The sequence below is a fragment of the Trachurus japonicus genome, chromosome 18 (genome assembly GCF_045865225.1).
Source record: "Trachurus japonicus isolate A0001 chromosome 18, Traja_1.0".
NCBI classification, from domain to species: Eukaryota; Metazoa; Chordata; class Actinopteri; order Carangiformes; family Carangidae; genus Trachurus; species Trachurus japonicus.
This window is the reverse complement of record NC_140924.1, coordinates 8704957-8720887: the sequence shown is the minus strand read 5'-3', so window position 1 is coordinate 8720887 and position 15931 is coordinate 8704957. Positions and strand designations below refer to the sequence as shown.

Below are 15931 nucleotides of genomic sequence, written 5' to 3'. Positions count from 1 at the left end.
TCTCCTATTGTTGTTGCTGATTTATCTTCTGAATGTATGTATATTTCTTGGGGAGGTGCTTTTTATAATCCAATCCAATTTTATTTATATAGCACGATTTAAACAAACACAAAGGTTTCCAAAGTGCTGCACAGCAAGATAAAATACAATAAGTAACACAACAGAAGCACAATAAAACAATGGACACAATAAGATAAAATAAAATATGATAAAACAGAATTAAAATCAAAGAGATAAAAGATAAAACACAGTAAAATAAGCCCATATAGGGTTTTTTTAACTCTCTCTCCCACACTTACTATTCTTGTTTCATTTCTGTTTTTTGTAATTGTCTTTTATTATGGTGCAAATAAATAAATACAAATACCTGGCGGTGCCTTAAATATAAAATCATATCAGCCTCTTTATATCAGATTATTACATATTTGATTTGATGCATTGATGCATTTTTTATCTCAAGTTTTTCCTACTGCAGGTAAGCTTGAGTGAAGGTTTTGGAAAGCAGGAATAAAGATCAAACATGTGGGACATCCCCGTCTCCTCTTTCAAGTCCTCACACTGATATTATGGGCTTTGTTTGTGGTTTCATTGACTCTTCATCCTTCCTGTTCTTCCCTTCCTGTCTTGCACTTTTTTCCCCCCCTGGTGTATTCTTAGGCGCTTTGGTAAATCACTTTTTATAGAGCGTTTCCAAGGGTATTTTCATGGGAGCAGGAGTGGCAGTGTCTTCCTCAAAAGGTCTCAGCCACTGACCTCATTGCACCACATGTACTGTAATCACTGAGCTTTTTCCCGCAGCCGTCGGGACAAACGTGAGGAATCTTTGCTCGCCGTCCTGTGAGGATTGACACTTATGAGTGTGTTTGTGTCTCCTTTTGTTTTCCTGCTGTATTTTTTTATTTTTATTGTGGAGTCGAAGAAGTTCCTCTTCCTCTGTGGCTTTTTGAAAAGTGTTCTGGGAAATGTAGGAAATGACTGTAGAGGGAAAATAGAGCCGACTATAGGACGAATCGCCTTGTTGTTTACAACTACTTCCGGGTAGAAAACCAGCATGAGAACAATAGTGACGGACGAGAGTTTCGCTATATAATTTTTCATGTTACTATATCACCGTTTAGACTAATCTGATGTTTGTAAAGTCTATAAAACCAATGATTGGACAAACATTACTATTTATGTGTGCACATTTTTGTAATTAGTCATGGTTATCATAGATTAGCCGTGCTAACCGTTAGCTACCTGTTTAATAACTCAGTGATTCAATAAACGGTCCATGAAAAAATATTTTCTCCAGCGGATATCTTAGTTACAACATGACTGAGCTAACTGGAGTAGTTTCATGTCATGTCCCACAACGGGAGGGTTTTAACAGCTGACGTCCTGGTGTTAGCTTAGCGACCGCCGTTAGCTTAGCGACTGCCGTTAGCTTAGCGACTGCCATTAGCTGTCCCTGTCAGCTGAGCCACTGATGCTTTCTAGACACTGTGATTCCCCCGAACTGAATAAATACAGCACATAGCAACACAAAACACACACACACAGAAATAGTAATGTTTCTTCAATCATTTCAGATTTGTCTAAACGGTGATAGGGCGTGAAAAATATGATATATAGCTAAACTCTCGTTCGTTACTATTGATCTCATTCAAATTACGTGCTGGTTTTCTACCCGGAAGTAGAATGTAAACAACAAGGCGATTCGGTCTATGGAGAGGGAGAATGAATCCCCCTTTTCCCCCAACAAAACTTATATGACTTGTTGTTTCTGTGTGTTGTCCTTCAGGCCCAGCTACAGCGCTCATTGGACAGCTCCGTCTCCGCACAGCCGAGGGCGCTGATTGGCCGGCGTGGCAGAAAGGAGATGGCGGCGGCGACGGCAGCGTTGGCGGCGGCAACAGGAGTGGGCAGCAACGGACCGGGTGGCAGTCCGCTGTCAGAACAAGACTCTGGCATTCTGGATGTGGATGAAGAGGAGGATGATGTGAGAAAACCCCACAGTCACACACAAACACATAGAAATATTTAGTATTTTTCGGGTTGAAATCCACCTGCACCAATCACAGAATAGCGTCTTTGTCAAATAAAAGTGATATTGTGCACAATAATGCTTTAAATGTCCAACACAAAGACAGTCCCAAATGTGCTCGTCCATTGGTCCGTCCATTTACTTCCTGTCAGGGTGGATCAGATCGTCTCTCGTCGTTTCCAAAATTCAAATTGCACTCATTATCTCCTCCCCCTCATGTGGACTAAGGGCTGGGAGAAGTTTCAGAGTCCTCCGTGGCTTCTCTGAGTTACAGGGGGTCTCGGCGTAGCAGTGCATGTCCATATGACGGTTGCAAATGGATACCAACTGTCTTCGTAACAAAAAGACACACCAAAAAACATCCAAATACCTCCATGCTGCTCGTATGTAATGTCCGTCTTGTATTGTGTATATATACTGCATAGTAGTTGTATGTGGATACAGAATGCATTACCCTTTACACTTGTTTTAACATGGCCACGATGAATCAACATGAGATATTTACACAGAAAGACAGTAGGGAACTGTGCAAGTCCGCTCGCTTTTCCTCTGTTTTGGTTACGCTCCTCTCCTCCATGTGCATTTGTTTACAACAAAGCCGGCAAAAAATCAAAAAATGGAGTGGTGGAAAACGTTACGTAACATGTGTGTGTGTTTGTGTAGTCTTAACCGTCATAAACGAAAGATTACGGGTTACGGAGCGCGTTTGTGTCGCGGTGCTGCAGAGACGAGAGCTGGGACACCGGGGCGGGGGAAAAAAGTAGCGGCTTATAGTCCAGAATCAGAATACTTTATTGATCCCCAAGGGGAAATTCCTTTTTGTCACAATATATACAGCGGGGAAAATAAGTATTGAACACGTCAACATTTTTCTCAGAAAATATATTTCTAATAGAGCTATTGACATGAAATTTTCACCAGATGTCGGCATCAACCCAAGTAATGCACACATACAAAGAAATCCAAACATTAATGTCCATAAATTAAGTTATGTGTAATAAAGTGAAATGACACAGGGAATAAGTATTGAACACATGAAGAAAAGGAGGGGCAAAAAGGTATGGAAAGCCAAGAAAGCAGCTGGAGTTTGTCAGTATTTAGAATGTGCACGCACACCATGCAAGACATGGAGGCCATGGCGGTTGAGTGCATTAGCTACTTATTGTTTTCTTTGAAACAACTGTACCTGCTGATTCCAGGTCTGTCTGAAGCTCTTCACCAGTGTCCTGGACTGTTAGGGAACCCTTCTGATTATTGTTTTGACTCTTCTGTCTGAAATCTTTGGTTGCGTAGGTCTTTAGACAGCTCTTAGACAGCTCTTTGCCATTGCCCATCATGCAATACTTCTTGTCTGACACCTTGGTGGTGAGAAACCTTTTTAAAAGGCATCAATCAGGACTAAACCATCTGATATTACTCTGCACTGATAGGAGACAGGATTACATTCTAAATACTGACAAACTCCAGCTGCTTTCTTGGCTTTCCATACCTTTTTGCCCCTCCTTTTCTTCATGTGTTCAATACTTATTCCCTGTGTCATTTCACTTTATTACACATAACTTAATTTATGGACATTAATGTTCGTATTTCTTTGTATGTGTATATTACTTGGGTTGATGCCGACATCTGGTGAAAATTTCATGTCAATAGCTCTATTAGAAATATATTTTCTGAGAAAAATGTTGACGTGTTCAATACTTATTTTCCCCGCTGTATATATACATGTATACTGTATACGATTTGGTCCCCCCCAATGTTGACTCCATGGTTACGGCCTTGAAAAGAAGCAGCGTGTCAGTTCCTAAAGATCAACTGACATTCACCCCCAGGAATTAAGAGAAAATGATGAAGAGTCTCAGAGACGGAGCCAGAGAAGAGAAGAGATCGCTTCCCAGGAAAAAGAAAAAAGGACACAAGGTTCTGTCCAACAGATACTGTATTTCTGCTTTATAAGCTTTTAAATGCTTCAAACTGGTCATTCCCGTTTGACCTCAATAAAAACTAACTCCTGAAGGGACGTCTGACCCTCCCCTCTGAGAGCCAGGGCTTCACCGGAGTTACGTGGACTACGTGCTGCCACGAGCCTCGTGCTCGACCGCAACGTCATCCAACACAAACTTTCCAAACCTCACCTGGGATGACCCTAACGACATCTGACTACTGGACAGAGGAACACAGTGTTTAGAGCAGGGGCCCACTCCTATGGAAAGGAAATTAAAGGGAAAAACGGAAAGACAAGAAGAGAAGAGAAAAGAAGAAGAAAAAAAAAGAGAGGAGGGGGCGTGTGTGGCGGGTTTAAGAAAGGACACAGGACAGATCAAAGAAAAGTGGAGGAACAATAAAGAAAAGGCAACTGGAGGGAAGTATAGCTGAGGTCATAGCAGCTGAGGATCGGTCCATCCAACCAGGGGAAAGAGAAACGAAACAAAGGTTCAGTCAGGACGACGAAGATCAGACGTAGGAGAAGGTACGGCGGCCGGTACGGTGGTAAATGATGACGTCATCAGAAATCAACAGGTTTTAGTTGGGCTAAACGACCAAAGTCATAAAGGTCGAGAGAAAAGCCGATCCTTTGATGGAGCGGGAAGGTCTTTAATAGGGATGTGCCAAAAAATCGATTCACATAAGAATCGCAGTTCTCATTTATATATACATTTTACATATAAAATGTCCCAAAATCGATTAAAAAAATAAAACAATTAAACAAATCTGCTGGCTGTCGGTCTCCATTTCCTTAAAATTTAAAAGGCAGCATGTTCAACCGCATTATTTTTTTTTAATAAAGAGGCACTTTTAATGTTATTACTTAAGCAATATTCTAAGCATCCATCTTGGATAAATGTTTAAAAATCAATAAATGTGAAAAAGACACTTGAGTCATTCTGTCTTGCAAAGCAGACTGGAGTAGATCATGAGGATCCTTTGCACACCGATAGACTGAAGCAGAAATCATTAGGAATCAAATCGTTTTGAATCGAAAATCGATTCTGCATCGAATCGTAGCCCCAAAAATCAGAATCGAATCGAATCGTGAGATAGTAAAAGATTCCCACCCCTAGTCTTTAACCTTTTCTCTGGGAAGATTTTCATACGGCTTGTTTGCATTAAAGACGCCACAAATCGTCTCATTTCATTGAGTCACAGAACGACCTCCTTACTCAACATGGGAGAGGTGAACTGGGAGGGGGGTTCAGACACAATCGGACACAGTTGGGGTTCGTTAACCCTTACCAATCTGATAACCCGTTTACACCTGGCATTAACATGTGTTTTCAGAGATCACATTGCAATCGGACCTCATGACCACATGAAAAGTACAGGTGTAAACACACCCGGATTGCGATCCGATCGGCCAAACCACCTCCGAAAGTGTTGAGGGACAACATGAAAACCTGAGGCTTATATTCAAGTGCGGCCTGTATGTATTTTCTTTTAAAATGTAGCTGGTGCGGCTCATATTCAGGTGCACTCGTATGGTAAATTTGCTAACACATGGGATGCTTTTTTCGCTAACACTTTACTTGAATAGGTATTCATAAGATTGACATAACACTAAACATCAATGAATACTTATGACAGCTGTCGTTAAGTGTCATTCGGTAAGTTATGTCACTTTTTTTTTTTTTTGACATTTTTTATTTTTATTTTGTGAGAGCATTACAATACAGTAGTTACTTTCAAGGAGCATACAATGTTCCTTCTGCCACTCACAATTACATTTTTTTTTTATGTGTGTATAAAACAATAAACAAAATACACAAAGGTAAATGAATTACATCTAAAAACTTTGAACAAACTGGGAGAGATAGGCCTACATAAAAGAGCAAATAAAGAAATGTCTACCAGGCAGTTTTGAAGTAAAGTATGAGTGATACAGATTAATCCTAAGTTCCAACAAAACAATAAAAAAATAAAAATAAAATAAAATAACAAGAAAGAAAAAAACAGCATTGCAAGGTCACCCATTCCGTACTTCTGTCTGTTCAAGACCGGCATATTTAACCCACTTGGCCCATCTTTTAGTAAATATGATTTTTTGAAGGCGGAGGGAGAAGGTAATCCTTTTATTTACGATACTTATCCACTCCTGTATTGTGGGTGGATCGGGGAGTAACCAACGTCTTGTAACTGCTTTTTTACCAGCGGTTATCAAAATATCAAATAAGTATTCATCAGCTTTCCTGACCTGTAAATCAAAATTTCCTAAAAATAATGTGGAAAACTGCATAGGCAGATTAGTGTTAAATAGACCACTTAATACTTTATGAAGTTCTGCCCAGAAGGGTTTAACCACTGCGCATTCCCAAAGTTATGTCACTTTTAATGCAAAGTTGACATTGTTTGAGATGTTTTTGTTCTGACATTTAAACTGTCATAGCAGACCTAATTGCCAAACTTTAAAAATTATGTCAAGTTGTCAGAACAAAAACATCTCAAACAATGTCAACTTTGCATCAAAAGTGACATAACTTACCGAATGACACTTAACGACAGCTGTCATAAGTATTCATTGATGCTTATGACAGCTGTTATGTCATGGTTATGACAGTGTTATGTCAATCTTATGAATACCTATTAAAGTAAAGTGTCACCCTTTTTTCTTTTTTAATCAGCTAGCTATATATTGAGTTGGACATTATGAGCATATTTGAATTTTTTTTTTGGGGGGGGGGTATGTCCCCCCCCAATGTATATGGTAATTACGGCCCTGCTTCCTTTGAAGTGGCCACAGAGTCTGAAGTGTTGACAGACTGTCCAGAAGTCGGGACTCAACTCGTAGAAACTGACTCTTTTGCTTTCGTGACATTGAACTCTTGGAGTCGTCCCTAGTGGGATCAAAGTCCCCCACCCCTCTTTTTTTTTTATTTTTTCTCTTTCTTGCTGCCCTTGTTGTTTCACACTCGAAGGAAAGCGAAGCACAATGAGGCCTGGAGAGAACAGAGGGCTGAACTTGTCACCCCGTTCTGTTTTTAAGGTCCCTGCTGTCGTCCCTTCGGCTTATTTACGTCCTGTAACCTCAAGTCAACCTTCTTCACGGGAAGACCTTGGCTGGAACAAAAGGCCTGACCCCCGCGGTCGGCAGGGTTACGACCGCGTTGGCGCCGACGATGATGATGATGGCCGGGCAGTGCCAGCACAACGCCATCCTGCCCCTGCCATGTCCTTCCCTTCATTTACAGTCGTCCCCCTGTGTCCCCGTATCCTATTTTCCCTCTGCTTCCCTTTGTTCTCCCACCGTCGACCTTGGTCTTTGCTCCGTTCGTCCGTCTCGTCTCGTCCCCTTCACCTTTCTGACTTTCTTGCCCGTCCGTCAACACTTCCCTCTGAACTTCAAAGCCAGCCGTGCGTTACCTGCTTCTATCTCTTCTCTTCTTTTTTTTTTTTTATCAAAATTTTATTTAATAAAATATAAATGTTCCTTTTTTTTTTTTCTTAGACTACGTATGTATTATCGTTTTTTATTTAGCCTTCTTTGTTTTGATGCTAATGCAGCATTACACTGCAAAAACTCAAGTATCTTAGCAAAAATATTTGTCTTATTTCTAGTCAAAATGTAATTTCTAGTCAAAACAAATCTCATTATACTTAAAATAAGACACATCATATTAAAAGTAGCTTCTTTTTAGACACTTTTTTTTGCTTTTTTTAGTTTTTCTTATTACAAGCACAAAAAACTTACTTTCACTGGCAGATTTTTCTATTTATTGTGAATTTAAGTGAAAATGATCTAAAAACAAATTAATTTTTAGGTGATGAGTCTTATTTTAAGTGGAAAAGAGATGAGTTTTTACTAGAAATGAGACATTTGGACAAGAAATAAGACAAATATTCTTAGAAGGATGTTGAGTCTTTACAGTGTACTATGAGTATTAGTCAGGGTCTTACGCAGAATAAATCAGTCATACAAAGATTAGACTACTGGGGTTTTTTATGGGCCCCACTGGGCGCTGGGCCCCTAGAGTTATCATCACCTTTCTCCCCTATACAACGGCCCTGTAGAAAGGAATAAAAGAATAAAGATAAATGAATAAATGTCAAAAATTAAATGAAGAATAATAACAATGATGATAGCAATAAAGTTGCAGTAAAATAAAATAATAAAGTAAAAAAAAAATAAAAAAAGATTCTGGTGCGGCAAAAATTTTTCCAAACAAAACTATTAGTAGTCATTAATACACTTTGAGTCATATAGCCCCCATAGTCATATTAGTTTATTTAGGGGACATTGTGCAATGGCATTAATTAATCATTTACAAAAAATGAAGAGATGGCTGCACCAGATTTAGCTCACAGCTCATTTCCATCTGCAGTCGCAACATGTAACATATATAACAAACACACAAGAAACGCAGACCACAAACTACTACACAAGAGTGATACACAAATAGACAGTAGACAGCACATAGACAATACAAAAAAACAACAGTTTCCACATCTAAAAAGACCAGGTCAAGTGCAACACACCTGAGAGAGGTGTACTTACCCTATCCTATATAATCAGTGGAGAGAAAAGCTAAGTCTTACAAGATACAAATATACAGTATATAAAACATTTTAGATTTCCACAGTTCATATTCCATAAGATTTTAAGATAATTTCATGGATTGGGTGCATTGAGAAATACTAAGAGACTGAGTAACAAGTGCCCTGCTTTTAAATGGAAATAGTTTGATCTGCTTTTCAGGGTTTCTTTCAGGCGGCTTGTTCCATCTTTGTTTGCCCTCATTGTTTCGGGTGCGGTTACATCAAAGCTGGCATTGTGTTGCAACCTCCAATGATTTTTACAGAAAGCAAACTTTCCAGAGGGCAAGAGGGCACATGGTTTTTTGCTTTGTGTTTCTCTCTGTGTGTGTCTCGGTGTGTGTGTGTGTGTGTGTGTGTGTGCTAAAATTGGTAAATTGCCACTGTGTTGTTCTCCGGAAGACAGAGGATGTGGGTAAGGAGGAAGGAATGGAATGAGGGATGGTTAAACAGACAGATACGGTAGATGGAAAAAGAAGAAAAAGAAGAATAAGAAAAGCGAAGGAGACGCTCAGACAGAAGAATGAGGTGCTGCAGAATGATTTACTCTCCCAGCCTATTACAGTTCAGTGGGCATTAGCAGGATGAAGAGCAGTGGAAGGCTTCGCTCTGTTATCATTAATATAGATGTATGAGCTGCTGAGATCATCAATAATTACAGATTTTATAGAAATATTGTGCATTTCTCCCTCCTTCGCCTTTTTAGATTCAGGTTTTATTGCTTTGACATCATATATTAGGCTACACTGCAAAAGCGCACAAAGGAATAGTCAACTCAATTTTATCCATAGTTACCTCAAAGCACTTTAAACAAAGAGAAGGTGTAGTTCTGCACCATTTATTTCCTTCTGACTGATATAAGTTTATTATTATTTATTGGTAAGAAACAGGAAGTGACAGAGAAGACATTTGACCATAAAACATAATGAGTGACAAATACTGTATGTGTTGGGGTCAATGACCTGATGTAACAATGTCAAGCGGTGTAACTGGTATTTTTTCATTAAAAAAACTGACTATAAACAGGAAAATAAATCTGGATTCAAATGTAGAATAAATATAATTCAGTATTTCTAATGCAACACACATGCTTCTTGCCAAATTTTACATAATTTGTCATATGATTAAAAAAAAAAGAGCAGTGTTTTTAGGATATGTCCTGCTTAGTGTTGCCAAAATGCATTAAAATTGTATCTGTAACTGTAAAATCTATTTCTATTTAATATTATAAGAAAGTATATTCTTTATAACTACACTTAAATCGGTGTAGGTGGATCCAGTATTGAATATTTACCATTCTTTTGTGGTCACACCATTGGACATTTTCAAGGACATTCAGTCTGAAAAATGGTGCGAATGTCAAGTCAAATGACAAAAAACAACATGACTACAGAATAATACATTTGAACAAAAAGACATGAATCTGAATTTCTGACTGACCCTTTAACGTGTGTGTGTTCAGGTCCCGGGGGCTCAGGACCTGGTGGACTTCTCTCCAGTTTACCGCTGTCTGCACATCTACACCGTCCTGGTGAGTCCACCGCCACTCATTCATCTCCTCCTTCTTTCTTCCTCTTCTTCTGTTTCTACCTTTTCCTTCTTTCTCTTGTTTTTCTACCTTCTTTCTACTTCTACTTCTACTTCTACTTCCTTCTTCTTTTTCTTTCTTTTTTCTTCTCTTTCTACCTTCTGTCTTCCTTTTTTCTATTTCTACCTTCTTTCTTCTTTTTCTTTCTTTTTTCTTCTCTTTCTACCTTCTTTCTTCCTTTTTTTCTATTTCTACCTTCTTTCTTCTTTTTTTTCTGTTTCTACCTTCTTTTTTCTTCTCTTTCTTCCTTCTTTTTCTTTCTTTTTTCTTCTATTTCTACCTTCTTTCTTCTTCTACTTCTACTTCTTTTTCTTCCTTTTTTCTTCTATTTCTACCTTCTTTCTTCTTTTTTTCTTCTATTTCTACCTTCTTTTTCTTTCTTTTTTCTTCTATTTCTACCTTCTTTCTTCCTTTTTCTTCTTTTTTCTTCTATTTCTACCTTCTTCTTTTTCTTTCTTTTTTCTTCTATTTCTACCTTCCTTCTTCTTTTTCTTTTTTTTCTTCTATTTCTACCTTCTTTATGCTGCTTTTTCTTTTTTTTCCTCTTCCTACCTTCTTCTTTTTCTTCCTTTTTTCTTCTATTTCTACCTTCTTCTTTTTCTTTCTTTTTTCTTCTATTTCTTCCTTCTTTCTTCTTTTTCTTCTATTTCTACCTTCTTTCTTCTTCTTTTTCTTTCTTTTTTCTTCTATTTCTACCTTCCTTCTTCTTTTTCTTTTTTTTCTTCTATTTCTACCTTCTTTATGCTGCTTTTTCTTTTTTTTCCTCTTCCTACCTTCTTCTTTTTCTTCCTTTTTTCTTCTATTTCTACCTTCTTCTTTTTCTTTCTTTTTTCTTCTATTTCTTCCTTCTTTCTTCTTTTTCTTCTATTTCTACCTTCTTTCTTCTTCTTTTTCTTTCTTTTTTCTTCTCTTTCTACCTTCTTTCTTCCTTTTTCTTCTATTTCTACCTTCTTTCTTCTTTTTTTCTGTTTCTACCTTCTTTTTCTTCTCTTTCTTCCTTCTTTTTCTGTCTTTTTTCTTCTATTTCTTCCTTCTTTCTTCTTTTTCTTTCTTTTTTCTTCAATTTCTACCTTCTTCTTTTTCTTCTCTTTCTACCTTCTTTCTTCTTTGTTCTTCTGTTTCTACCTTCTTTTTTCTTCTCTTTCTTTCTTCTTTTTCTTTCTTTTTTCTACCTTCCTTCTTTTTCTTTTTCTGTCTTTTTTCTTCTATTTCTTCCTTCTTTCTTCTTTTTCTTTCTTTTTTCTTCAATTTCTACCTTCTTTCTTCTTTTTCCTTCTATTTCTACCTTCTTTCTTCTTCTTTTTCTTTCTTTTTTCTTCTATTTCTACCTTCTTTCTTCTTTTTTCTTCTATTTCTACCTTCTTCTTTCTTCTCCTGTGGTTTTTCCTCCACCTCTCACCAGCGTTGGTCACACCTTCCTCCTGACGTCAGCCACCTCTAATATCACAGGATTCCCTACAACGGCGACGATGTAATATCACTGTGAGCTGCACGTCATCATCGTACTAATGTGGTGTCACATCACAGATGTTGCTCCAGATGTTGCTCTAGATGTTCTACCAGATGTTCCTCCAGTCCAAATTCAGAACTTTTCGTCCTGTTTGATTCAGACTCAACTTTTGTTCCAAGCTGTTTTTTCGTGGTTCTGCGTCGGCGCCACGTTTTGGTTTCAGCAGGGAATCCGCGGGGTCTTGAAAAGTATTAAAAGGTGATAAATCAATTTGGGGAAAATTAAGACCCTTAAAAAGTATTACAAAAGTATTTTCACGACTTTATAAAGTCTTAAATTTTGAGGGTATTTTTTTCTGAATTAGCTGTCCAAGATTTTGAGTCCTAAAAACCATTGTGAAAGTGTGTGAATTTATTAATTTTATAAAAAAACAAAGATGAACCGGTACATAAAAAAGTAAAGAAGATTGTTGTTTTTGTTTTTTGAGAGTGGCAATTTTTTGATAAACTTTGCCTTTGATTTATTATCCTAGCCTATTTTGAATTCTGTTGTATCATAGTTGTCTATAGTCTTTATCACAAACTAAAACTGTCACTGATGTAAATGGTTACAGCTTGAAGCAGCGGTGAGGTATTGAAAAATATTGAGAAGGTCTTGAAAAAGTCTTAAAAAGGTTTTAGAATTAACTTCAAGATTCCTGTATAAACCCTGTTCAGGCCACGATATCTCAGCGACACTTAGACAGACGTTCTTCATGTTTGGCACCGACGACGTTCACCAGGACCAGCGACCTGAGAAAAAGACGAAAAGTTCTGGCCCGGTTGGATCAGTGGTTTTGGAGCCGTGTTCGATTCCCTGAGGCCTCTGTGTGTGTGTGTGTGTGCGTGTGTGGAGTTTGTATGTTGTATATTCATTCATTCTTTCAGAAATTGTATTTTTAATAGGGATAAACCCCTTGACAGGAATCCTCTCGTTTTCGAGGGAACTCCTAAAATACATTACAAACCAAAAAGAGACAAAACACAATCAACAATCTACAAACATACAAACATACAACAACAACAACCAAGACAACAGAAATCAACACAAACATAAAAGAAACGAGTACAAGAATGGACACACAACCTCTCGATGGCCGCAAATGGACAATTGACCTATGGCTAAGCCACGCCCCCAAACACGATGAGCCAATCACAGTGCGCATAGCTAGCCCATACACTCGGACATTCTCTGCTTCCACGTCCATTGAAATGCATTGCAGTTAGTCAGTTTTCATTCGTTTTTATATGTTTTTTCTTGACATTTTAAGTTTAAAATGGTTTAAATGTGGTCAAACGGTGTGCATGGGCTACATGCAACTCCGACACTAGGTATCCCGAGAGGCTGGGCGACGGGGTGTATTTTTTTTTACCTTTTCCTAAGCCACATCTCAACCGAGAGAAGTGTCTGCTCTGGATAAAGTTATGCAGTAGACCACAACACCAACTAAACGTGGATAAACTTAACAAGGATGTCTACATCTGTTCTAAGATAAGTCAACAACGTATTTGAGGCAACATATTGTCAGAGATGTTTAGATGTTAGCCAGCATCACAACTAAGCATAAAGCCCGCTAGCTTAATGCTAACGTATAATGCAAAACTCCATAGACAGGCTAACAGAAGTTAGCCCGTCGCTATCGGCGTTTCGCGGCAAACGGCAGCCATAGCAGTAAAGCTAAGTGAAGTTTTGGTGACTTCCAGATGATATTTAATCTTTCTGTCTCCAAAAACCATCAATTGCCTCCTGTGAAATGTCTCTACGGTGACAGCTGTTGCCATAGCAACTGTCACCGAATGTTGACTGTTTGTCCGAGTGAGTGGAGGGGGCGTGGCTTAGCCAGAGGTCAATTGTCCTCCGACGGCTGGAAATAAGTTTCATCATGTGACGCTGAAGACGACGACGAGGCCTCGAGTCTGGCTTCACTCCAGCTGTGTGTGTTTCTATTTGTGTGTCTGTGTGTGTGTGTGTCTGTGTGTGTGTGTGTGTGTGTGCGTGTGTGTGCGTGTGAGGAAAAAGAGGCAGAACGTGTGTGTGTTTCTTCTCAGAAAGAGTGAAAGCGACGCGGGCGGAGGTGTTGACTGGGCCACGGCCGGGTTAGTTGCACATTTGGGGTCCGTGTGTGTCTGTGTGTGTGTGTGTGTGTGTGTGTGTGTGTGTGTGTGTGTGTGTGTGTGTGTGTGTGTGTGTGTGTGTGTGTGTGTGTGTGTGTGTGTGTGTGTGTGTGTGTGTGTGTGTGTGTGTGTGTGTGTGGTGACCGGGCCAACACGGCCAGAGGGTCGGCTGTTTGTGTGTGTGTGTCTGGGGGGGAACAGGAAGTGCATGAACTTTGACAGGAAGGAGAAAGTGAACGGGGAAAATAGCGATGGAGGGAGAGGGAGGAAGGTTAGAGAGAGGGTAAGAGATGATGGAGAGAGAGAGAGAGAGAGAGAGAGAGAGGAGAAGGAGGGAAAGAGAGGGATGGAGGAGGGTAAAAAAAGATTGAGACGTGTTGGAGGCGAAGGAGTGATGATGAGAACGGAGGAGAAGGAGATGGAGGGAGGGAGGTCACAGGGAGGTGAAGGGGCAACAACAGGAAGACGAGTGTGAACTCAAACACAGGGAGAGAGAGATTAGAGAGAGAGGGAGGAGAGGAAAGGAGGGAGAGAGGGAGGGAGAGGGGAGGAGGAGAGGAAAGGAGGGAGAGAGGAGGGAGGAAAGGAGGGAGAGAATAAAGGAAAAGAGACGGAGGAGAGAGAGGAGTGAAGGTGCTGAAAGGTTTGACCTCTTCACCTGTGAGGACACACACCTTCACTTCTCCTCCTCCTTTGTCTTCTCTTCATTCTTTTTTTCTCCTTCTTCTCTTTCTTTTGCTCTTCCTCTCTTTCGATTCTCCTTCTCCTTCATTTTCTACTTCTCCTTTTCCTTCTTCTTCCTCTCTTTCTTCTCCTTCTCCTTCATCGTCTTCTTTTTCTTTTTCTCCTTCTCCTTCTTTTTTCTCCTCCTTCTCTTTCTTCTCCTTCTTATTTCTCCTTCTCTTTCTTCTCCTTCTCCGTCTTCTTTTTTCTCCTTCTCTTTCTTCTCCTTCTCCTTCTTTTTTCTCCTTCTCTTTCTTCTTCATTTTCTTCTCCTTCTTTTTTCTCCTTCTCCTCCTTCTTCTCCATCGTCGTCTTCTTCTCCTCTGGAGACGGGCAGAGTGGCGGCCATATTGTTTTCAGGTCTTCATCTCCTCCTTCTTTTTTCTCCTTCTCCTTCTTCTTTTTCTCCTTCTCTTTCTTCTCCTTCTCTTTCTTCCCCTACTCCTTATTTTTTCTCCTTCTCTTTCTTCTTTTTTCTCCTTCTCTTTCTTCTCCTCCTTCTTCTCCATCGTTGTCTTCTCCTTCTCTGGAGACGGGCAGAGTGGCGGCCATATTGTTTTCAGGTCTTCGTCTTCTCCTTCTCCTTCTTTTTTCTCCTTCTCTTTCTTCTCCTACTTCTTTTTTCTCCTTCTCTTTCTTCTCCTTCTTCTCCATCGTCTTCTTCTTTTTTCTCCTTCTCTTTTTTCTCCTTCTCTTTCTTCTCCTTCTTCTCCATCGTCTTCTTCTTTTTTCTCCTTCTCTTTTTTCTCCTTCTCCTCCTTCTTCTCCATCGTCGTCTTCTCCTTCTCTGGAGACGGGCAGAGTGGCGGCCATATTGTTTTCAGGTCTTCATCATCTCCTTCTTCCTTCTTCTTCTTCCTCTGCTGCAACACTTTTGTTTAATAAGTGTCGTTCTTTTTTGGACCAGAAGTTGGAGAGAGAGCTGGACACACACACACACACACACACACACACACACACACACACACGCACACACACACACACACACACACTCTGTTTTATCCATTAGAGCTGTGTGTATGTGTGTTTTGCAGCTGTGTGATTGACGGCTCATTGGGCAGAGAAGTGGATTTACCATTAGAAAAGAAAACCAGAGTGTCCAGCAGCACAGTTTGCTGCTGCACTGGGGAGAGGAGGAGTGTGTGTCTGTGTGTGTGTGTGTGTGTGTGTGTGTGTGTGTGTGTGTGTGTCGGGGGGTCACGACTGGAAAATCCCACTCTGCCACAGTCTGATTTCTAAATGTCGACAGCGACTTCTCTGGCACGCGTCACACACCTTCATTTATTTTTCTAGTAAACCTGGATCTACAATCACATTTGCAATCAAGACCCTCCCCTCCCTCTTCCCTCCCTCTTTCTCCCCTCCTCCTCCCGCCACCACTCGTCCTCCTCCATCCGTCCATTCTCTCCATTCATCTCCATCACCATCGTCGTCGTCTCTCCGTCGTCTCTTTTCCATGTTTAAAAAGT

At 39.8% G+C, this 15931-nt stretch overlaps 1 protein-coding gene across 3 annotated transcripts in view; it reads left to right on the top strand.

Annotated features, from left to right (window-relative positions):
* The window catches only part of exoc6b (exocyst complex component 6B), a 168801-nt gene that overhangs the window by 40055 nt on the left and 112815 nt on the right, over positions 1-15931 (top strand). For all 3 annotated transcript variants that reach the window (XM_085759053.1, XM_085759054.1, XM_085759052.1), the window contains exons 7-8: positions 1784-1981; positions 10011-10079. In XM_085759053.1, the coding sequence (XP_085615179.1) occupies positions 1784-1981; positions 10011-10079 (267 nt within the window). The remainder of the gene's footprint in view (positions 1-1783; positions 1982-10010; positions 10080-15931) is intronic.